The sequence below is a fragment of the Pongo abelii genome, chromosome 18 (assembly GCF_028885655.2).
Source record: "Pongo abelii isolate AG06213 chromosome 18, NHGRI_mPonAbe1-v2.0_pri, whole genome shotgun sequence".
NCBI lineage: Eukaryota > Metazoa > Chordata > Mammalia > Primates > Hominidae > Pongo > Pongo abelii.
Window position 1 is genome coordinate 67,568,966 of NC_072003.2, and position 23,367 is coordinate 67,592,332.

A 23,367-nucleotide genomic window follows, 5' to 3' on the forward strand; every position below is an offset into this window, starting at 1 on the left:
TGACAGCAATTTGGGGCCCTTATGTTTGGCAGATCACACCACACAGTCCCTCCCGTCCCCCGCCTTCCTCATCCCACTTGGGGCGGAAGGAAGTGGCAGATTCTCTTTAATTTCCTCCTGGCAGTGAGAAGCAAACAAACGGCTACCGCATCTCATGGGGCCTCCCCCGCTTACTGGGAGGGGCGTTCTGACCAAAGGTCCCTGCCCTATCCTGCCCCCGCTTCCTCAGCTGTAAACATGCTGCTTCTCCTCCCTTTTTCCAGGCCCTACTGGGGCAGTGGGGAGGGGAGGAGTCCCTTCTGTGTCAAAGCTGTATTTCCCACATCTCCCCTGTGTCAGAGCCTTACTGTTTTGTGGCATCTTTAACACAGGGTCAGGCACCTGTGCCAGCCAGCAGCCTCTGGCCCTGCTGGCCTCTGAGTCTAGGGTTTGGTGGGTGAGGCCTCTGTCTCAGTTCCAGCACTGCCCACCTCCCCCCTGCCACCCACGCTTGCTTTTCCGTGTGCAGATAAGGATACCGCACTACCCACTGCCTCCCAGAGCTCATTGCTGTTTGACCTTGGGCAACTCACTTCTAGTCCTCTCTGTCCTGAGGTCCCTCCTCTTAGAGGAGATCAGCTGTCCTCTGCCTGTGTGAGGCTGGCCGGAGGACCATAGGCTGGCCCTTTGATAGGACTCTGCTTGGCTAATGGGGTCACTCCATGCCAGGCTGCCCTGACTTCCCAGACCAGTGCTCCCAGAGAAAGGGCTCCACTCAGGAGAAAGACTGAGGCTTGGTCCAGTCTCAGACACCAAGCTTTAGGCACAATTTATTTCTGATTTTTCTTCTTTTTTTTTTTCATAGAGATAGGGTCTTGCTATGTTGGCCAGGTTGATCTTGAACCCTTGGCCTCAAGCAGTCCTCCCGCCTCACCCTCCCAAAGTGCTGGGATTACAGGCATGAGCTACTGCCCCTGGCCTATTTCTGATTTTTCGTACTAAAAACAATCTCAATCAAAGTGCCTCCTTTGGCTGGGCACGGTGGCTCACACCTGTAATCCCCCAGCACTTTGGGAGGCTGAGGTGGGCAGATCACTTGAGCTTGGGAGTTCAAGACCAGCCTGCTGGGCAATGTGCCAAAACCCTGTCTACAAAAAAATATAAAAATTAGCCAGGTGTGGCCAGGTGCGGTGGCTCACGCCTGTAATCCCAGCACTTTGGGAGGCCGAGACGGGTGGATCACGAGGTCAGGAGATCGAGACCATCCTGGCTAACATGGTGAAACCCTGTCTCTACTAAAATTACAAAAAATTAGCTGGGCTTGGTGGCGGGCACCTGTAGTCCCAGCTACTTGGGAGACTGGGGCAGGAGAATGGCGTGAACCCGGGAGGCGGAGCTTTCAGTGAGCCAAGATAATGCCACTGCACTCCAGCCTGGGTGACAAAGTCAGACTCTTGTCTCAAAAAAAAAAAATTAGCCGGGTGTGGTGGTACATGCCTATAGACCTGGCTACTCAGGAGGCTGAGGTGGGTGGATCACTTGAGCCCAGGAGGTTGAAGCTGCAGTGAGCCATGATGGCACTACTGTGGTTCAGCCTGGGCAACAGAGCAAGACCCTGTCTCAAAAAAACAACAACAACAAACAAAAATGCCCTCTTTGCCTTTTCTTATACTCCAACTGGAACTGGTCAGACAGAGGCTGCAGTGGTCCCCGCCCCCACCAAGTCACCGAGTCCTAAGATCTACCTCCCCAGTGGAACTGGGCTTTGATCTCAGGCCACTTCTCCCACCAGTATGGTTTCCCTGGGGAAGCCCCTCCTCTGGCAGGGTCAGGTTCATTTCTGGGCTCTGAGGAAGGAGAGGCAGGGATGCAGGCCTGCTATTAAGATAGAGGCTGTAATGTGGGGGCTTTGAGGGCCCTGGGAAGCACTGGGGAGAGAATCCTTTACAGGGGAGGAAGGTGGGGTGGGTCTACTATATATTCTGTGACTGAGGATGTCTGGCAGAGATCCTGGTTGGATATGTTAGTCCTCAAATGATCTTACTTTAGCATACCTCAGTGTTGCCTTTCCTGGTCTCAAAGTGACCTGCCCAAGGATGGGACTGACTGGGGGGTGGAGGGGGACAGTCAGGCCTGAAAGCTCTGCCCATTGTTCTCACCATGTCCACCTTAAACTAGGCCACTTAGACTCCCAAACCTCTCCCTGGGCTAGTAGCCACAACACTTATCCATCCATTCCAGCCAGCCTGATTGAGGATTTCCCCTTAGCTCATCACATTTGGGGGACAAATGGTTTTGATATGAGCATGAGAGGAAGGGATGAGTAAGGCTGGAGAGGGTGGCAGGTCTCTCAAAGGCCACAGCAAGAAGACTGGGCTGTGTGCAAAGAATCTCTTCCACCATCAGTTCTGGATACTTGGGTCCTTCCAGGTGTTACTCTGCTCAGAACTGTTCCATGGGTCTCTTAAGTCTGCTCTCTGGACCAAGTCCAAACTCCTCAGCCTGGCATTTGAGGACAAAGTGCTGACCCTGTCTTCTCAGCACCCTGTGCTGACTTCAGCAACTAACTTTCTGAGATTGTAGTTGGCTGGTCTTATCCTCTTCTCCCAGATTGGGAGCTGCTCAAGGGCAGTCCTTGTGTCCCCTGTGGCTACCTTGGCATGGGTCTGGGGACTAGGCACAGAAGAATCAAACCAGAGCTTGGGATGAGGGGGATGTTTGGCATGGAGAGGAAGAACTTTTCTAAACTCTGAATTTCCTCAGAGGCTCCTGTTTTGCCTAATGGGGAACAAGGGACTGGGGTAGGCTAAACTGTACCATCCCATGGCTCAGAGGGCACTGAAGAACTTCAACAATGGGTGCTTGGGAACAGTCCTGTGGCAGCTGATGATAATGATGGCTTTCCCTAATTCCCAGTCTTGGGTGGCATTCATACAGGAGACAGTGGTTGTACAGTGACCCACATAGCCCTTGTCCACCCTGGGGTTCCACCTACTGCACAGGTCCTGTGGGCCTCCTGGTTTCACAGGTCTCTCAGAGGGCTGGAGGTGGGCCCAGATGACCTGCAGGAGCTTTGGAACTGCCTGAAGAAGAGCTCACGGGGGGACATCCTGGCCCTAGCTGGGGAAAAGGGCTGAAAGAGTATGTACATATCGGTGTGTGTGTGTGGTCAGGCCCCTTCACAGGCTGCAGTTCCCAGCCGTTGCTGACTTTCTTACACACGTGGTGACTCTCTTCCTGCAGCTGGTGCCCGTCCCTGTCCCAGCCCTCACCATTCCTTGGTAGCTTTTCAGCTTACCCCAGATCAGAAACCCTCCCTAAAATGTAATCTGTTCTAAGTGTTCTCCAGGTGCTCAGTGGCTGGGAACACAGATGCATAGCTGAGCATTTGATGAGTGGTTGAATTTTTCAAGCCATCTACAGCTTCTTTGTGGTCCCTTCCCAGTGGAGGGGCTGACCAGCCCAGGGTCTCCCTCCTGCCTGCCGTCTGGTCTGACTATGGCTGATCCCATGGTTTAGGTGAAGTCATGTCTGGAGGGACTTCATATGAGCTGGCCAAGCCTCTGGGACCTTATACTGTATCAGGATCCTGTTACATGTGGTACAAATAGGTGGGCCAGCAACCTGCCTGAGGCAGAGGGCTCTAGAGCTGATGTGGCATTTGGGCCCCAAGTTCCACACTCAGGCCCTCAAGGTTGGAGATTTGCAGACAGGACAGGTTATTGGGAAGGATAGTCCACCCATCTAATGCCAGTTGTTCCCTCTCCTTGACCACATTATCTTCTCCCTCTAATTTCATTCACCCCTGTCCCAGTTGAATCTAGTGATCCATCCAGAATTCTGACCATGTAAATCCCCTGCTCTAAGTCCTTCCACTGCTCCCTACTGCCGTCAGGATAAAGTCCAGACACTTTGCAGTGGCCTGCAGCATTCTGCCCACTCATCCGGCCCCACCTTAGGCTTCTGCCCACTGCAAGTACTTTCTGGTTATCAAGTCTTTGGAAATCTGTTCTCTGCCTGGAATGAAACTTGCTCACTTCTTGCCTGTCACTCCAGTTCCTACTAACCCGTCAAGGCCCTGCAGCTAGCAGGCTTATGAACTGTCTCTGAGCTCCTGGCATAACCCTCATCTCTTTGTACAGTAATTATAGATTTGCTGGTCCCCTCTCCCCTACCCCTGAAGGGAGACTTTCTCTCTGAATCCCCAGGAACAGCACAGGTACCGGTACAAAACACTGGGCAGAAATGAACCAATACAAGATGAACGTCTTGGATGCTCTGGACATTCCCTGTCTTCCTGACCCAAGGTCTAGTTTGGCTCCCTCTAGGGCTCCCTGGTAGCTCAAGTGTCAGTCCAGACATTGAGACCTCTGCAAAGAGCTTCCCTTTACTCTCTCTTCCCACTGGCCTTTGTGGGCGGTGTGGAATGTGCTGTAGGCCTTGTGAGAGTGGCATTTCTTTTTTTTCTTTTCTCTCTCTCTGTTTTTTTTTTTTTAAAACAACCTATTGTAGCCTCTGAGAGGGCAGCATTTTTGGGCGCACCTGCACCCAAGCCTCTGACAGCGCCCTAGGTTCCTCCAGCAACGCGCATCTAGGGATGCTATGCCCTGTGGGCCCTGTGCCCGGGGCACGGAGCTAGGGGAGGCGGTCACCCTACTTCTCTCACCTCCCTGTCCACCTTGCGCCTCAGCGGAGCCTTAGGTAAACAAGCCAGGCTCCCAGTCCCCAAGGACGGCCTTCACCCCAGACCCCAGGAGGAGGCGTCTTGGGCCATCTCGGGAAGGCTAGCTTGCTCGGGAGGGGCAGATCACGAAAACGGTTCTTTGGGCGGTGTCACTTCCTCTCCACTGCCAGCCACCCAATTTGGGCGGCTCCATCCCTCCCGCTTTCATGGATATGCACCAGGATGCAGAGAGCACAGAGCTGTGATTGGCACGAGCTCACAACGGGCTTTCCCGCTCAATCTACTCAACTTCCAGCAAGGGACAGGCCCTGCCCATTGGGCTTCGCCGAGGCCTCAAACGCGCACGCTGTCAAGGGAGCAGCTGCGGGGGCCCGCTAGTGGGGACAAAGGCGCAGCCACCGGGGCGCAAGCTCCGTCCCGCAGAGGGTGGGCCTGCGGCGACCGCGAGCTCGGAGTCCGGACTTGTCGCGCAACCTGTCTCCTTCGGTTCCACCCCAACCTAGCTGGACTCTCGGTCCGGTCCCCGCCCTCTGGAGACTCAGCCATTAAAGTTGAGGTGGGGGGATGAGGATGTGGGCGGTGTCCAGGTAACCCTGCGAAGCCCTGATGAGCCTGCCCTAGAGCCAGCCATCAGGAGTAACACGATGCGCCCCCACATCACCGAACCCAGAACCTCAGTGCTTAGGCACCCGTTCCTCGACATGAGCTCCGCCCAATGAGGAAAAGGGTCTTCTCCACTGGCCGGTGGTTGTCCCCTATCCAATTAGAGAGGCTATCGGCCTTCTCTCGTCTGGTTTAGAAGGAATCGCAGGGGGAATACAGGCCAAACTACAACTCCCGAGAGGTAGCTGGGGCTGGGCTCTTCGGGGCGGGGGATGGTGGTGGTGGTGGTGTTGGTAGTGCTGCATGTTCACGTGACTTCCTTCTCGCGGAGACCTAGTTACGCTATAGGCCTGTGAGGGGGCGGGGCCCGGCGCCTGTTCGCCGAGTTATAGTGGCCAATCGGCAGCCAGGCGGGGGGGGCGCGCGTAGGGGGCGGGGCCGGGCGCGCTGCAGGGCGCGAGAGCGCGCCCGCGGCGGCGGTGGCGGCGACTGTGGGGGGGGTGTGGGGAATATTGGCTAAGGCGACAGTGGAGGCTTAGGCACCGGTGGCGGGCGGCTGCGGTTCCTGGTGCTGCTCGGCGCGCGGCCAGCTTTCTAGTTCGGAACGGAACGCTCGGCGTCGCGGGCCCCGCCCGGAAAGTTTGCCGTGGAGTCGCGACCTTTTGGCCCGCGCGGCCCGGCATGAAGCGGCGTTGAGGAGCTGCTGCCGCCGCTTGCCGCTGCCGCCGCCGCCGCCGCCGCCGCCGCCGCCGCCGCCGCCGCCGCCTGAGGAGGAGCCGCAGCACCCTGGGCCACGCCGATGACTACTGCAAACTGTGGCGCCCACGACGAGCTCGACTTCAAACTCGTCTTTGGCGAGGACGGGGCGCCGGCACCGCCGCCCCCGGGCTCGCGGCCTGCAGGTGGGTGCCGGGCCAGGCGGGACCGTGGAGCGACCCCGCTTCTCGCTCGCAGGATCTCTCGCCCCCTCCCTGTTTCCTTGGATGACCGGAGACCGATAACCCTGTGTGTGTGCGCGCGCGTGTGTGTGTGGTGAGTTAAAAACGGATTTAAATCGCTGAGGAGGCGTGTGGATCGCTGCGACGTGAAAGTGGTGGCGGGCTTGGATGGAAGCAAACTAGTGGGGAACTCGACTCCGGGACGATCGGGGTTTGGAGGCCCAGGGTCCGGGCTGCTGCCCAAGTGGCGTCTGGTTGTCGCTGCTTTGCCAGTGTGTTGCAAGGAAAATGTTGTCCCTGTGAATTGTTAGCGCACTGGATTTTTCATCTATTCTAGGTCGTTTCTTGAAATTTTCATTTGAAAGATGCTTGTTTTTCAACGGTAGGACCCATCTAAAAATCACGCACATTTTTTTAAGTCTACTTTGCTAGAAGAGTAATGCTTTCGAGTTAACGTCCACTCGTGCGAGTTTATGACCCACAATTAATTAGAAGTGTAACTGTAACGGGACTTTTCTGGAAACTGGATTTCCTTACTTGAATAAAATGTTCCGGAAGATTTTTTTTTTTTTTAAATAGTGGGTTGCTTTTTTCATAATTTTCCTAGAAAGTTCTAGAAGTCGCTTTTTATTTAAAGAAAAACCTCTCCTTGGAAGATATTTTAAAGGAAATCTTGAATTCGGAAAGCTGGGCACCATCATGCTGGCAGGTCAGACCAATCAGGAAATAGAGACAGGATGACTGGGGACTTAGAGCTCTTTTGTGACCTGGTTTGGAATACTGTGGTTCATTAAGTTCAGTTTCCCTGTTACATATGCATACGAACTTCAAAAAGGAAATGGGTAAGAGTAATCCCTATTTTTTCTTGCCTGGTGTGAGGTGAATTTCTTAATGTTCATATTTGATGTTCAATAGACTGTTCTGTAGAGTTGCATTGAAAAACATACCTGAACGTGAGGCATGAGGATTCTCTAGGCGGTACTTATTTTATCGGTCCTTTTAATCTTCATATGCTAGATGTCTTTTTCACTGTAGTACATAATTTATAATAGTTATGTGTTGGCTGCGTTTATTTTCAATTCCATTAACATAATTTGAGCACCTATTACGTCGAACCACTCTTACGGACCTTGTAGTGTTATGATGATGCAGAGGACTGAGGCTTCTCAAGGAGTTTGGGAAATAGTTGGAGGAGACACATAGTCCAAGTAATAACTGTACTACTAGGAAGTCTGTGAATGGTGATGCATTTTATAGTAGAGGAAGAAACAGGAAAAGTGGTATTTGTGGAGAGTTGTAGCATTGAATTGTACCTAGATTATCGGGACTTGAAAGAAAAACAGCTTGTTTGAATGAGTATTTTTATTGTAAAAGAGATAAACAGTTGATGATGTCAGCAAATTTTATTGGGCACAACTTGATTAGAGCATATATACAAATATATGATCGATAAGGGTGTTAACCAAACATATGAATAATAAAGGAATTGTGTGACTACATAAGTAGGAATTGTATATACAACCAAAATACTGAATAACATTTTAAAGCTATGAAAAATTTTTTAATGATCTTTACTATACCTTTTAAAATAGGTCTAAAAGGAGTTATCTGTAACTTGATTTATAACTGAAATTTCAAAAGGTAAACATCAGCAGTTTTATTTGTCACAAGAAGTCCGCTTTAAAATATTTTAAGCAGGTAATTTTTTAAAAGTTTTTTTAATATTAAGGCAAAATACATATGAAAAAACAAACCTTCTTAAAGTGAACAATTGAGTGCATTCAGTGTTGTGCAGCTACTGCTTCTGTCTGCTTCTAAAACATTTTCTTCATCCAAAAGAAAACTCAGTACCCATTAAACAGTTGCCCCATATTTTCCCTTCCCTCCTCCCAAACCCTAGCAGCCACCAGTGTGGGATCTGTCTCTATGGTACCTCTTCTAGATATTTTATATAAATAGGATAATATAATATGTGACCTTTTGTGTCGGACTACCTCATTCCTTTCTATGGCTGAATAATGTTCCATCGTGTGTGTGTGTGTATAAAGGAACACAATTTGTTCACCAATTGATGGACATTTGGGCTTTTTCTGCCTTTTGGCTATTGTGAATAGTGCTGCTATGAACACATAGCAATTAATTTTAAATTCCGTTGAGAATGTGTTATATATTCACAGCTAAGTTTTCAGAATTATTTGTTCACAAAGTAAGTTTTCATTTTACTAAGCATAATTATGAGTATGTAGTTTGAAGGAACAAAGTGGATTCACTGAAATGATTTTAGGATAATATATGCAGTAAAGTGGAAAATAAGAATAAAATTGTTGGTAGAATTCAGATCCTTGCTGGGTTATATCAGTGTGTTTGCCAAATGTATTTTTGGATTCTCTTCCTCACTGGAATGGAAGTTCCTTGAGGTCGGAGATAGTGTCTGTATCTTTTTCAGTTATATTATCAGTGCCTAGCACAGTGCCTTTACATAGTAGGCACTATATATATAATATATAACATATATTATATATAACACATATATATTTACATATATAATGTATATTTCATATATAATATATAATGTATTATATACATTATATACTCATATACAATATAATATATATTATATATAAAATGCATATAATTATATATAATATATGTAATGTATATAATATGTATTTATATATAATGTATATAATATGTATTATATATAATGTATATAATATGTATTTTACATATATAATGTATATAATATGTATTTTACATATAATGTATATAATATGTATTTTACATATAATGTATATAATATGTATTTTACATATATAATGTATATAATATGTATTTTACATATATAATGTATATGATATGTATTTTACATATATAATGTATATGATATGTATTTTACATATATAATGTATATGATATGTATTTTACATATATAATGTATATGATATGTATTTTACATATAATACATAATGTGTATATAATATATTTTATATATTATATATAATGCTTATTATATAGATTATATATATTTTTTCTTTTTTGAGGCAGGGTCTCGCCCTGTCGCCCAGGCTGGGGTGCAGTGGCATGATTTCAGCTCACTGCAGCCTCGACCTCTGGGGTTCAAGCGATTCTCCCGCCTCTGCCTCCTGAGTAGTTGGGATTACAGTCGTGCGCCGCCACAGCTGGCTACCTTTTGTGTTTTTAGTAGAGACGGAGTTTCACCATGTTGGCCAGGCTGGTCTCGAACTCCTGACCTCAAGGGATCCTCCTGCCTCAGCCTCCCAAAGTGGTGGGATTACAGGCGTGGGCCACCACACCCTGCCCAATATATATATTTTTAAATAGAGATAGAGGTCTCACTATGTTGCCCAGGCTAGTCTGGAACTCCTGGGCTCTCCTGCGTTGGCTTCCCAAAATGCTGGGATTACAGGTGTGAGCCACTGCACATAGCCCCAATATTTTGTTAAATAAGTGAATAAATAACACCTAAGTTTTGAATCATTGCTCACTGCTCTTTTGTGGTAGAGGAAATTGATGAGAATTGTTTCAGTTCTTTGGCTTTTATTGATGAGTTCCATAAATTAGATCTTGGTAATTTGGGGCTGCAGTGGTTTTACATCTCTGAAGGTTTGGAAGTACTTGTATCACAACTAAATTTCCATACAATGAGAAGATTTTTGAAAAATAGTGAGGTGAGTGGATAGAGAGTGAGGACAAGCCAAGGGCTGAATTTAGTGAATGTCCTAAGCAAGCTTGTTAAAGTGCAAATTAGAAGATGTGAGATGGACTTGATAACGCTTGATAATGTTGTATGTTGTATACATTTGTGACTGACGACTGACTTTTTAAGACTACTGTTTGCTGGGTATTTTGAGATTTTTTTCCATTAAAGAAAATTTAAGACCCTAGAGTCTTTAGCTTTCTTATTTATTTATTTTTTTAGACAGTCACATTTAGTAGTGGGGGGTTGTATACTAACTTTAGTGACGCTAATGTTAATACGTTATAATAACTCTCTACCATCAGACCAGCCTACCTTGTTTTTTTTAAATATAAGGTGACAGTGCTATCTCTGATTTCTGCAGTTAAAAATGAACTAAACTTTTTTTAACATTCTTTTACTTAATATCTAACTCTAAATAGATGATATACCTCAGTAGTAAATAGGAAATTTAAAATAGGTACATGTTTAATGTATTCCATTGTTTGCCATTATAAAGGGCAGCCTCTGGTACTCTATTTTAGTGTAGTGATTGTATATCTCTAAGTTTGATGTTATAATAATCTGTACTTTGCAAATTCAGGGTTTCATTCTCAGGGTTCATTACTAAATATTGACTTTCTAGTCCTGAATGAGAGTTACTGGAAGGAATGTGCTATATACTATGTGTAGTATCTTATCTACTACTGTTTTTTCAAAGGGGAGAAATATCTTAGATGCAATATGTATTTTTATAAGAAGTTTACCCGATGATAAGATATGTGTAATTTTTTTCAGATATTCCTTTAATACACAACTTTTTCATATGTCAAGTTGAGGAACTTTTCCTAGAAATTGTCTTAGAATTTAATCTACAATGTTTTTACTTTGTTTAGTGCTTGGAGATCTGATCCAATTTACTGTCTCTTAGATAATTTTATTTTCTCATTTTTCAGTTTTTATTGATCATTTTTAGTCAAGGTTTTTGTTTTGTCTTGTGTAAATGAGATAATGTATTTAAAGCACTTAGCACAGTCCTGGCCCTATTTAAGTGGTGGTAACTAAAATTTTTTTAAACATGCACCCCCCTCCCCCAACATTTCTTTAAACACACACACACACACACACACACACACACACACACACACACACACACACACACACACACACACACACACACACACACACACACACACACACACACACACACACACACACGACACACACACACACACACACACACACGAATAGGCTAGTTTTTACTTCCTTCTCTTTCCTAGACCCTTCTCCACATGCTAAATTAAAACATTGAGAGGTAGTAGGGCATTTACAAACAGTAGCAGTTTAAAAAGAAGAAAAAAAGAGATCAGGGCAGATGAGAGATTCAGCAATTTAAACCTTGCATGAGTTAGAATATTTGGTCTTAAGACATTTTTATCTGTTTAATTCTAGTCTTTTAAATGTTACTTACCTCTTATATTTTATCAAATACTGAAAGTAATACACTTTTAATTATATTTTTCCACTTTCTTGAATTAAGTTCTTAGTACAATGTGAAAGTTGGTTGATTTGTCGAACATTTAAGTATGTAATTGGATATTTAAATCAGTATGAAAAGGAGGAAGTTGGTTGGTTTCTTGTAGAAATTTAATGGTGTGTTTGTACAGCCCATTAGGAACTGTAAAGGAGGTTTTGGATGCTGCTTAGTAGCTTTATTTTCTTACCTTAGGTCAACGTTTTCTGTAGAGTTGAATGTATTGAGAATATGTATTAGACGACTGAGTTGATGATAAATATTTTAACATTTCATTTGGAAGAATACTACTCTGTTTCTTTGACACATTTCCTGATGTTGAAGGATGCTTCTAGGGGTAACTGGCAGAATTTTGTGGTCTAGATTAGTGAAAAAATGTGTTTCAGCAAGTATGGGGAAAAATCGAGGAAAAATTTCAGCGTCGTGTTTTTTGTTAAAAACATTCATCATTGCAAGAGCTATTCCTCTACTTTCTTAGGTGTTCCTATTTGCCAATCCAGAAAGGATACTTTGGCATATATTCTTAACTATTAGTAGAAGTAATACTGTAGTAGTTTTATTAGGTGTTATAAAAGTTAAAACTTGGGTATTATATACATAGCCAAGAAGTTGTGGGGGTTAAGTAAGGCCTGTATCTTAAGTGTTCAAGATAATAATTTAGAGTGAGCTGTAGAATCAACTTATAATAATGACTTGCCTTTCTTTGGCAACCAGTAAACTTTGCCTAAAGTTGTATTTGTTTTTATTGAAGGCATAGTCCAAATTCTGCTTTTGAGGTTTGCTCTATATTTATTTTTTAAATGAAATGGAATCGTAAGGACATTTTTGGTGAGAAAACGTAGTATTATTTTTTCTTCAGAGAAAGTCATAAATAGTGATATATAAAATGGGGACCTTTTAAGAGAAGTTAATGAGTTGTATCACTGATTTCCCTCTCATTATTGCTAGTTGAGTAGTAGATAATTCAGTATGGTAATGTTTTGTTTTAAATAAGAGGTGAGGTTGAAGAAGCCATAATATAGTGAAGGCAGTCACATTACTCTTAAAAGGTAGGAAACCTGAGTAGGTTGAGCATCATTTGATAGTAAGCAGTAGTTTGCTCACAGCAGTAACATAAATAAGGAAGGTGTTGTCTAAAGCTGTCCTGGTGGGTCAGGGGAGTAGACACAGCAGACTTGGCAGTAGGCCTGGCTTCTAAAACAAAATCCAAGTCATCAAATTTGCCCAGGCATGCCATATGAGGTTCAAGTAACAGTGGAATTTAAGAGGAGTGAGTTTGTTCAGAGAGGCTTAGGAGAGTTACAAGCAGGAGCAAGCTTTTTTAAGAGCCATCATTTAAACTCAAACATAATGTGGGTCTGCATATATTTTGGCATTTCTAGTAATGTTTACATAATTATATTGTATGACTTTGACCTGTTGGCAATTGGAGCTCTAAGATTTAAGTAACAGCCTATGAATTGCTAGTTTACCAACAGCTGAAATTTAATCTTTGGGACAGTTCTAGTTAATATTAGTTAATATTCATGTGTGAGGCTGGGCGCGGTGGCTCACACCTGTAATCCCAGCACTTTGGGAGGCCGAGGCGGGTGGATCACCTGAGGTCAGGAGTTCGAGACCAGCCTGGCCAACATGGTGAAACCCCGTCTTTACTAAAAATACAAAAAATTAGCCAGATGTGGTGGCAGGCGCCTGTAATCCCAGCTACTTGGGAGGCTGAGGCAGAATTGCTTGAACCTGGGAGGTGGAGGTTGCAGTGAGCTGAGATGGTACCATTGCACTCCAGCCTGGGGGACAGAGTAAAACTCTCTCAAAAAAAAAAAATAAATAAAAGGCTGGGCACGGTGGCTTACGCCTGTAATCCCAGCACTTTGGGTCGCTGAGGCAGGCGGATCACGAGGTCAGGAGTTCGAGACCAGCCTGACCAACGTGGAGAAACCCCGCCTCTACTAAAAATACAAAATTAGCCGGGTGTAATGGTGCATGCCTGTTGTAATCCCAGCTACTCAGGAAGCTGAGGCAGGAGAATCACTTGAACCTGGGAGGCGGAGGTTGCAGTGAGCTTAGATCGCGCCATCGCACTCCAGCATGGGCAACAAGAGCGAAACTCTGTCTCAAAAAAAAAAAAAAAAAAGTGTAAAAAGGAACTACAAGTCTATGAAAGCCTGAACATCCCAGGTGTACCAGAGAGAAGTGACCTGAAGGCTTCATTTTCTTTTCTTTTTTCTTTTTTTTTTTTTGAGATGGAGTCTTGCTCTGTCTCCCAGGCTGGAGTGCAGTGGCACATTCTCGGCTCACTGCAACCTCCGCCTCCTGGGTTCACGCCATTCTCCTGCCTCAGCCTCCCGAGTAGCTGGGACTACAGGCGCCCGCCACCATGTCCAGCTACTTTTTTTGTATTTTTAGTAGAGGCGGGGTTTCACTGTGTTAGCCAGGTTGGTCTCGATCTCCTGACCTCGTGATCCGCGTGTCTTGGCCTCCCAAAGTGCTGGGATTACAGGCGTGAGCCATCGCTCCCAGCCCGTCATTTCCCTGCATAATGTACAGTTTCAGAATGTCTTATGTTACAGCAGCAGGTGAGAATTTTGCATTTTAAAATATGTTTTTCAGTGTCTTAACATTTTGTGTTAATTTTGTATTTATTAATTTTCATCAGCTTTGCTGTTTAATTAGAAAATAGGTAGGATTATTTGACCTCTGAAATTGGATTACATTCAGGTTAATTCTTTTCTCCTAAAACTTTTTCAGTAAGTTGATTTGTATTAAATGTAAAAATGTTTCTAAAAGCATTTTTTTCTCATCAAGGTAATCACTGACTAGAACACTTTAATGGACTGTTTGTGAGTTGTACTTAAATGTAAATATTTTTCAGTATTGCTTTAAAAAAATCTTTCAGTAAAAATTGTTAAAAATGGCATTTAGAAAAAAATGACATTCAGAAATTGTTGAAGCTAGATGATGGGTATGTGGGGGTTCACAATAATATTCTCTGTTCTTTATATATGTTCTTAAATTTCCATAATAAAAACTTTAAAAAATGACATTCGAAAGCTCTTCAAATTCTTTAAGGTACTAGATTAGGATAGGAAAAATATTCACTTTTAAAAATAGCATTATGAAGGCTATAGGATTTGTTGTGTGTAGTTAAAAAAACTGGCTTAACAAATTAACAGAAAATAAAAATTAGCATGATATGTCTGATTTACAAAAGTCATTTCTCCCTTTGATTATGTAGTGTTAACAGTGAGATGGTGGGTGAGTTAGTGGCGCACATAAATAGGAAGCAGACTGATCTTATGCTTTTGAGTAGGTGCTTTAACATTTTAAAAATATTTTCTAATTAACTATATGACACTAGAAAAATCCATTTATTATCTAGTAATTTAAGGGCTTGAAATTGTTTTAAAAATTTTAATGTTTGATCATGTTGCTTGTATCTGTCAGTCTGATGTTAAGTGTTTGTAATTTCTATGAACTTTTCAGTTTACTCATGATGAAAAGAAGCTAGATAACTTGTTCATGATTTTAAGACTACATTTTTTTATCATTTTTAATTTTTAATCTGCATTTTTAATAATTGGTAGGAACTCACAAAAATAATAGACATGTTTTTTTTATTTGTGAACATTTTAGAACGAACAAGGTCTGAAATTTGTATTCCACATCTTGTCATTTGTGAGATCATATTGAATACTAAAGTTTTTTTTTTTTTTGAGACTGAGTTTCGCTCTTGTTGCCCAGGCTGGGGTGCAATGGTGGGATCTCGGCTCACCGCAACCTCTGCCTCCCGGGTTCAAGCGATTCTCCTGCCTCAGCCTCCTGAGTAGCTGGGATTACAGGCATGCGCCACCACACCTGGCTAATTTTGTATTTTTAGTAGAGGCAGGGTTTCTCCATGTTAGTCAGGCTGATCTCAAACTCCCAACCTCAGATGATCCTCCCAGCTTGGCCTCCCATAATGCTGAGATTACAGGCATGAGCCACTGCGCCTGGCCGAATAATAAAGTTTTAATCTTGTCCTTTACATAAAAGATATCTTTGGGGAAAATATGGAAAGTTTAATCTAAATTTTACTTATTTTTTATTGCACATGAAAGGTTTAAGGAAATTTGATAGCTTCTCTGCTATCAACACTTCTTTATAGTTTTCACTTTCTTTCAGTAAAGGTAGTTCAAATAACACTCAAGAAAAAAGATGGTCAGAAGTTGTTGAGGCAAGATGATAGGTATATGGAGACTCTGTACTTTAGGTATATTTGAAAACTTCCATTATACAAAGTTTTGAGGACTTTTTTTTTTTTTTTTTTTTTGAGACAGAGTCTCGCTCTGTTGCCCAGGCTGGAGTGCAATGGCGCGATCTCGGCTCAACGCAACCTCCGCCTCCTGGGTTCAAGCGATTCTACTGCCTCAGCTTCCCGAGTAGCTGGGATTACAGGCGCCTGCCACCACGCCCGGCTAATTTTTGTGTCTTTATTAGAGACAGGGTTTCACCGTGCTGGCCAGGCTGGTCTCGAACTCCCGACCTCAGGCGATCCACCCGCCTCGGCCTCCCAAAGTGCTGGGATTACAGGCGTGAGCTGCCGTGCCTAGCCTGAGGACTTTTTTTTTTTTTTTTTTTTTTTTTTTTGAGATAGGTTCTTTCTCTGTTGCCCACGCTGGAGTGCAGTGTTGTGATCACAGCTTACTGCAGCCTCAACCTCCTGGGCTCAATTGATCCACCCACTTCAGTTTCTTGAGTAGCTGGGACCACAGGTGCGCCACCATGCCTGGCTAATTTTTAAAATTTTTTGTAGAGGTGAGGTCTCACTGTGTTGCCCAAGGTGGTCTCAAACTCCTGGATTCAAGCGATCCTCTCAGTCTTGGCCTCCTGAAGTGATGGCATTAACAGGCTTGAGCTACCGCACCCGGCCTTTGAGTCCTCTTAACCATGAGCCAGAGCAAGAAATACATTTTGTTTCAACCCAACACATACATACATGTTTATACACACAAACTGAGATAGATGTTTCATGTAAAACAGTGTTTAGCTTTACTGCATGGCATTACTCTGACATTTTCATTACACTAAAAAATTTGTCACAGCTCACTAATAGATCACTTACTGCCTTCAGTTTGAAAAACCGAGCTCTGGGAGATGGTTTCATGGTTCTGATTAAAACTGTTAGTACATCAAAGCTGGGTGCAGTGCCCTGTGCCTGTAGTCCCAGCTACTTGGAAGTATCTCTTGAGCCTAGGGATTCTAGACCAGTCTGGACAACATAAGGATACCCTGTTTCTTAAAAACAAAAACAAACTGTTAGAGCATCGAGTTGTTCTTATTATTCAAACCATATTTCCCATGTCTGTAGTTCTTTAGTATGTTAAACTTCAAAAATTGACTTAGCTTATTGCTATCCTTTTATTGGGTTAGTTGGCTGGTAAATTTTGCCACTTCCTGAAAATGACTTTTGTTTCCCCCCTTCTCTCTGCCCTGTGGCCAAAGTCTTTGTCTCCTTCCATTTGGATTTGTGTATTAATAGTTTTCTCTTTATATTTTCTCCTAATTCAGTTCTGAAAGTCATAGTTGAGGTTATCTTCAATTCCCATTCCTTTTTGTCTGTAACCTGCCTTTCCTCGTAGTTTTTCATTGTGCTCCACCATTTTATATCTGTTACTTCGGATATCAAGCTCATCACCTTTATTCATCTCTTTTCAGTCCCATTGTGAAACCTTTCCTTCCATCCATTTTCCTGATCTGCCGTCAACGTGTTCACCAAAGACTTTCTCTTTTGTGAGACAACTTAACAGATATTTTGATGTAGTACTGAGCTAGATCTGGATTCTAGATTCATTTCTGTTGCTAATTGTGTGATACTGCTAAAAAGCATAGAGTTTCAAGCTAATTCAGTCCTTCCATTTTACAGGAGAGGAAATTGAGACTCAAATTGACCTGCCCAAGGTCATTTAACTGGTTAATATCAAAACAGAGACCCAGTACTTCTGACTCCTAGTCCTTTGGTCTTCTCCAGTAAGTTGCTTAATTTTTGCTTGAAAATCCTACAGTTCCTTCTTGTGGATTAAAAACAACAACAACAACAAAGAAAATCCTACAGTTCTTTTTGCACAACCTATAATTTTGATCATTTTGTAACTTTTTGTTTGTGATACATTAGATAAATATTTAATCCAGTGTTGTTGAGTACCTATTATGTGCAAGGTATTTTTATGTGCATTATCTCATGATAACCTAGAGAGAGGTATTATTTCCATTTAGCGCATGAGGAAACAGAAATGCAGATGGATTTGACCATTTAGAAAGTGGAATTAGCTGGGATTTGAACCTTGGTTTTCTGACCTCAGATTTTGGGCCCTTTCTGCTATGCCTACCTCTTGCCTTGCTATTTTCAGAAAGAGTTTAAGTACAGAAATACTCAGTTTTTCCTATGGTGAAAGCAAGGGTCATGTTGGGCATATGGAATCAAACATATATGAGTCATGTCTTACAAATTACATGTGTTCCTGTGACTAGATTTTCTGCTTTGGGCTCAAAATAGCTACTTGAGGGATGCTTCTTATTCCTGCCTGCTCTAGAAAATTTTAAAGGGTAGCAGCGATACAGTTAGACCAATAGAGGGTACTGTATCGCTATATCGCTAACTGTGCTAGGCCCAAATTTAGCTCTTTTGGGCCTTTTCTCTGCTGCTTTGTGGATCTGGAGGTCAAGAGGTGATATCATTTTAGGTTTTAAGGCAGTTTACTCTAAGGAGGAATTGGCCTTTGTCTTTGGCAGCCCCCCTCTCCGCCCATGTTGTCTTGATTAGGGTCTGATTTGTCATCTTGCAGGCTGCTTTTAAAGTTTAAGGCGTTTAGATCTGTTATCAAAATTGCCCTAAACCTGAATGAGGAAAAATTCAGAATTTTAAAAATGCTCAATTGTCAGGGTAGTTTCATTTTTCAAGGTTAACATTTTGCTTTCACATGTTCAAAAAAAAAATGAGTACTATTTATTTGATTGAATTTAGAATGCGAGGAAAACTATTCTACCTTCTATAGCCACTAGGACTGATACACATTTTTTTCCTTGATATTTTGACCAATTTGCCATTTGCCATTTATTCTTATCTCTCAAGATCAGTACTCTTTTGGATTTTCTCTCTCTTTTGTACATACCCAGTTGTCTCTGAGTTTTACCAGAACTCTCCCTTTGAGAGCAAAGGCAAGAAAGCTCTTTTGTCATACATGTTACTTAGTAAATGTTGGCTGATCATGGTTTTAGAACTTCTGTTGACTTTTTAATCATCTGATTACTATTTGAAATAAATAGTAAAATACTCTTAATCTTCTAGTTTAAATATATGCAAAATAGTTATATTTGGATTGATATTTGCTGAGGGGAAGGAATGAGACACAGATGCTGGCTTCACACAGCTCTTTTGTTTTTAAGAGTGATGAAGGACTTTTCCAGAAGCCTTCAGCAAACTTAACCTTGCGTTTCATTGACCAAAACTGGGTTACATTCCCTTTTCTAAATTAGTTACTGGTAAAGATGAGTGGAATTATTCTTAGCCAACCAGGCCTATGCCTTGGCCTGAGGATATGGTTGGCTTCCCCAAAACACAAGGCTGCATGGGAGAGGAGTGGATACAAGGTAGAAAATCTGTTAGGGAGGAAGAAAGAGAAAATGGATGCTGGGAGGGGGTCAATCAAAAGAATTGTCTGTGCTTAGTATCCACAGTATTCTAGCAATTGAGGGACTTAAAAAATTTTTTTTTTTGAGAGAGAATCTCACTCTATTGCCCAGGCTGGAGTGCAACCTCTGCCTCCTGGGTTCAGGTGATTCTCATGCCTCAGCCTCTCAAGTAGCTGAAGTAGCTGGGATTACAGGTGTGCACCACATGCCCGGCTAATTTTTTTTTCTTTTCTGAGACAGTCTCGCTCTGTCACCCAGGCTGGAGCACAGTGGCACAATCTCTGCTCACTACAACTTCCACCTCCCACGTTCAAGTGATTTTCCTGCCTCATGCCTCCCGAGTAGCTGGGATTACAGATGTGTGTTACCGTGCCTGGCTAATTTTTGTATTTTTAATAGAGACAGGGTTTCACCATGTTGGACACGCTGGTCTTGAACTCCCTACCTCAGGTGATCCTCCCGCCTTGGCCTCCCAAAGTGCTGGGATTATAGGCATGAGCCCCTGTGCCCAGCCAGTTGAGGGACTTTATAATGTAAACCTGACTTTTGCTATGCAGTTACTTTTTCTGGCACTTGCTTTTCCGTTTGCTCTGTCAAAGTCCTTGGGGATGGGCATGGGAGTTGATAGAGGTGCCAAGAAAGAGAAGTATGGCTATTGATCTGGATTAATAACAGTGGGATTGGTGTCTGATGGGTGGGAGATCTGGGACACAAAATTCATTTTTGTTGTGTGGTTCAGGTGGAACCTGATGATTATGCAGACATACAGAAGCATAAAGACAATGTCAAATCCTGATTTGTCAAAATTGAGATAGTAAAGTGTTTTTTAAATGCTTATTTTATTTTATTTCTTAAAATTTATTTTGAGACAGGGTCTCACTTTGTTGCCCAGGCTGGAGTTCAGTGGCTCAATCACAGATCACTGCAGCCTTAACTCAGCCTCCCAAGTAGTTCAAACCACAAGTGCTTGCCACCATGCCCAGCTAATTTTAAAAAATTGTTTTTGATAGAGACAGAATCTTTCTGTGTTGCCCAGGCCAGTCTCAAACTCCTGGGCTCGAGCAATCCTCCCACTTCGGCCTCCCAATGTACTGGGATTACAGGTGTGAGCCACCATGCCCACCCTAAAAATTCTTTTTAAAGTGCTTTGTTTAACTCTTTCGAAGGCTAATCTGTAAGAAACTAGCTGTTGTTAAAGGATAAAATAGAAGAATATGTAGAAGAAGAGAAAGTAGTAACCAGAGGGGAACATTGTATGAGATCTTCGAGTAACTGAGCTGGAAGGGACCTCAAGAAAGTCCCCTTCCATTAAGTGGGTAAATATACTAAATAATTTAATCTTTTAATTAAGTTTTGTTAAGTGTCAGTATTATTATGTGCCAAATACTGGTAATACAAATTAAATATAATTCAGTCTATTGGAGTAGACATATAAATGACTACAACAATATTAATATAATAGAGGTACAGAGAAGAGCCTCCGAGCGTATAATGACACAGATTAACTCTGAGTAGAGAGGTCAGAGAAGAGTACAGTTGAGCAGAATCCAGTGAGATGAGTTCACCAGGTGGCTAAGGGAGGACATAACATTTCAGGCCAGTTGATTTTCCCACCCAAAGACAGGTTAAAGAGCATGGTCCTTTAATTTGGAAAGTGGAAGATCAGGATTCTGTCGTGTCCAGATGTGGCTGGAGAGGGACAGACTATTATACTGTATTGAAGAGTTTGGATTTTAGTTTGAAGACAGCAGGGAGCCACTGAAGGATTTCAAATTGGGCAGAAATGTCAGATTTGTAGCTCCATCACTCTACTATACTGTGGGTAATAGATTGACGAAGACAGGAATGGAGGTGGGGACACATGTATTTGAGAAATGATAAGGGTAGAGCAGTGAAGACGACAAAGTGGGAATAGTGCTCAGATAGATTTACAGGAAAGACATCAGTAGGACCTGATATCCATTGAGTAAGGAAAGGGAAGGAGGCAGGATTATTTCTGTTTTTCTAGTTTGAGTCAGTTGTGGTAGGAGAATCAGCTTTGGAGATGGGGAGGGAGAAAGGTGATTCATTTTAATAAAATGTGCTATTACGAAATATCTGTGGAAATAGTGGTGAACAAGACATGGCCCTTACCCTCATGAAGTGCATAGTCTAGTAATTATTAATGTAACTAGTGTCATGAAAGTATAAAGTGCAAAGTATAAAGTGCAATGAGAGTATATAGTAAAAAGGAGTTCAGTTTTGTGCATGTCTAGTTTGAAGCATCTGTAGATTTATTAGGCAATTGGAAATATAAATGTAGAGCTCAAAAGAGAAACTTGCACAAAGGAGATTTAAAAGTTACTGGTCTATAGATATTGATGATAGTTGAAGTCATGGGCATGGATGAAGTCACTGCAAGGGAGTGTGGATTAGAATGTGCAAAGGAGGCTGAGAACAGAACTCCGGAAACAACAGTATTGCAAGGATGGCAAGGAGAGGAGAAGTCTGAGAAGATGCTGTCAGAGAGTTAAATTAGACAATCAAGAGAATGGTGTAGGGAAAGCCAAGGTAGAAGAGGGTTTTATCTATTTCAACAGCTTTATTGAGGTAAAATTGACATTTAATAAACAACATATTTAAAGTGCACAGCTTAAGTTTTGACACATGTAGAGACCCATGAAACTTTTACCAGATTCAATATAGTGAACATATCCACCACCCCCAAAAGAAGTTTGTTTGTGTATCTTTGTAATCACTCCCTCCCACACACCTTTCTCCCTTTCCCAGACAACCGCTGAACTCACTAGAACATTTATATAAGTGGAATTGTAAAGCATGTACTCTTTTTTTTTTGGGGGGGGGTGCTAACTTCTTGTCATTGCTGTTTTGAGATATGTCCATGTTATTGAGTGTATCAGTAGGTCATTAATTTTTATTGGGGAGTAGTTGCCATTATGTATGTATAGTACAATTTATTTTATCCATTCACCTATTGATGGACTTTTGGATTGTTTCCAGGTTTTGGCTGTTACAAATAAAGCAGCGATGAATATTCATGTATTGTCTTTGTATGGACACATCTTTCTCTTTCCCATTCTTACCATACCTAAGAATGTAATGGTTGGGTAATTTGGTAGATGTACATGTAACTTTTTGTTTATTATTATTATTATTATTATTATTATTATTATTTTTGAGATGGAGTCTCACTCTGTCGCCAGGCTGAAGTGCTGTGATACATATCTCGGCTCACTGCAACCTCCCAACTCCCTCGTTCAAGTTGTTCTCCTGCCTCAGCCTCCTGAGTAGCTGGGATTGCAGGCACACGCCACCATGCCCAGCTAATTTTTGTATTTTTGGTAGAGACAGAGTTTCACCATGTTGACCAGGATGGTCTCGATCTCCTGACCTCGTGATCCACCCGCCTCGGCCTCCCAAAGTGTTGGGATTACAGGTGTCAACCACTGTGCCCAGCACATTTAACTTTTTAAGAAACTGCCAAACTGTTTTCCAAAGTGGTTATATCATTTTAAATTCCCACTAGCAGTGGAAATACATATTTTGACATCCTAACCAACATCAGGTTTAGATAGTCTTTTTAATTTTAGCCATTCTAACAGGTGTGTAGTGGTATCTTCTGTAGGTTTAGTTTATATTTCCCAAATAACTAATGCTCTTGAACATCTTTTTATGTGCTTATTTGCTGTCTATCTTTTTTGGTTAAGTGTCTGTTTAAGCTTTTTACCCATTTAAAAAAGCTTCTTACTTTGAAATAATTAATAGATCCACAGGAAGTTGTAAATAAAATGTAAAGAGGTTCTGGGTACCCTTTACTCAGTTTCTCCCAACGATAGATAGCATCTTGCATAACTATAGTACAATGTTGAGACCAGGAAAATGACATTGGTACAATCCACCGAACTAACTCAGATGTGACCAATTTTACATGCACTGATTTGTGTGTGTTTATGTGTGTAGTTCTCTGCAGTTTTATCATATGTAGATTAGTGTAACTACTACCATGATCAAGATACAGAACTGGGCCAGGCGCGGTGGCTCACGCCTGTAATCCCAGCACTTTGGGAGGATCACCTGAGGTCAGGAGTTCGAGAGCAGCCTGACCAACATGGTGAAACCCTGTCTCTACTAAAAATACAAAAAATTAGCTGGGCGTGGTGATGGGTGCCTGTAGTCCCAGCTACTCGGGAGGCTGAGGCAGGAGAATGACATGAACCCGGGAGGCGGAGCTTGCAGTGAGCGGAGATTGCGCCACTGCATTCCA

The 23,367-nt window shown here is 42.7% G+C and overlaps 1 protein-coding gene across 7 annotated transcripts in view; it reads left to right on the forward strand.

The window, feature by feature from the left end:
- The first annotated feature begins 5,700 nt into the window (after nucleotides 1–5,700).
- The window catches only part of NFATC3 (nuclear factor of activated T cells 3), a 144,418-nt gene continuing 126,751 nt past the window's right edge, over nucleotides 5,701–23,367 (forward strand). For 4 of the 7 annotated variants that reach the window (XM_024233758.3, XM_054535015.2, XM_054535017.2 and 1 more), the window contains exon 1: nucleotides 5,721–6,168. In XM_024233758.3, coding sequence (XP_024089526.2) covers nucleotides 6,066–6,168 — 103 coding nt within the window. In that variant the 5' untranslated portion in view covers nucleotides 5,721–6,065. Of the gene's footprint in view, nucleotides 6,169–23,367 lie in introns of all 7 variants that reach the window. The other 3 variants (XM_054535016.2, XM_024233757.3, XM_002826568.6) reach the window with 1 other exon arrangement.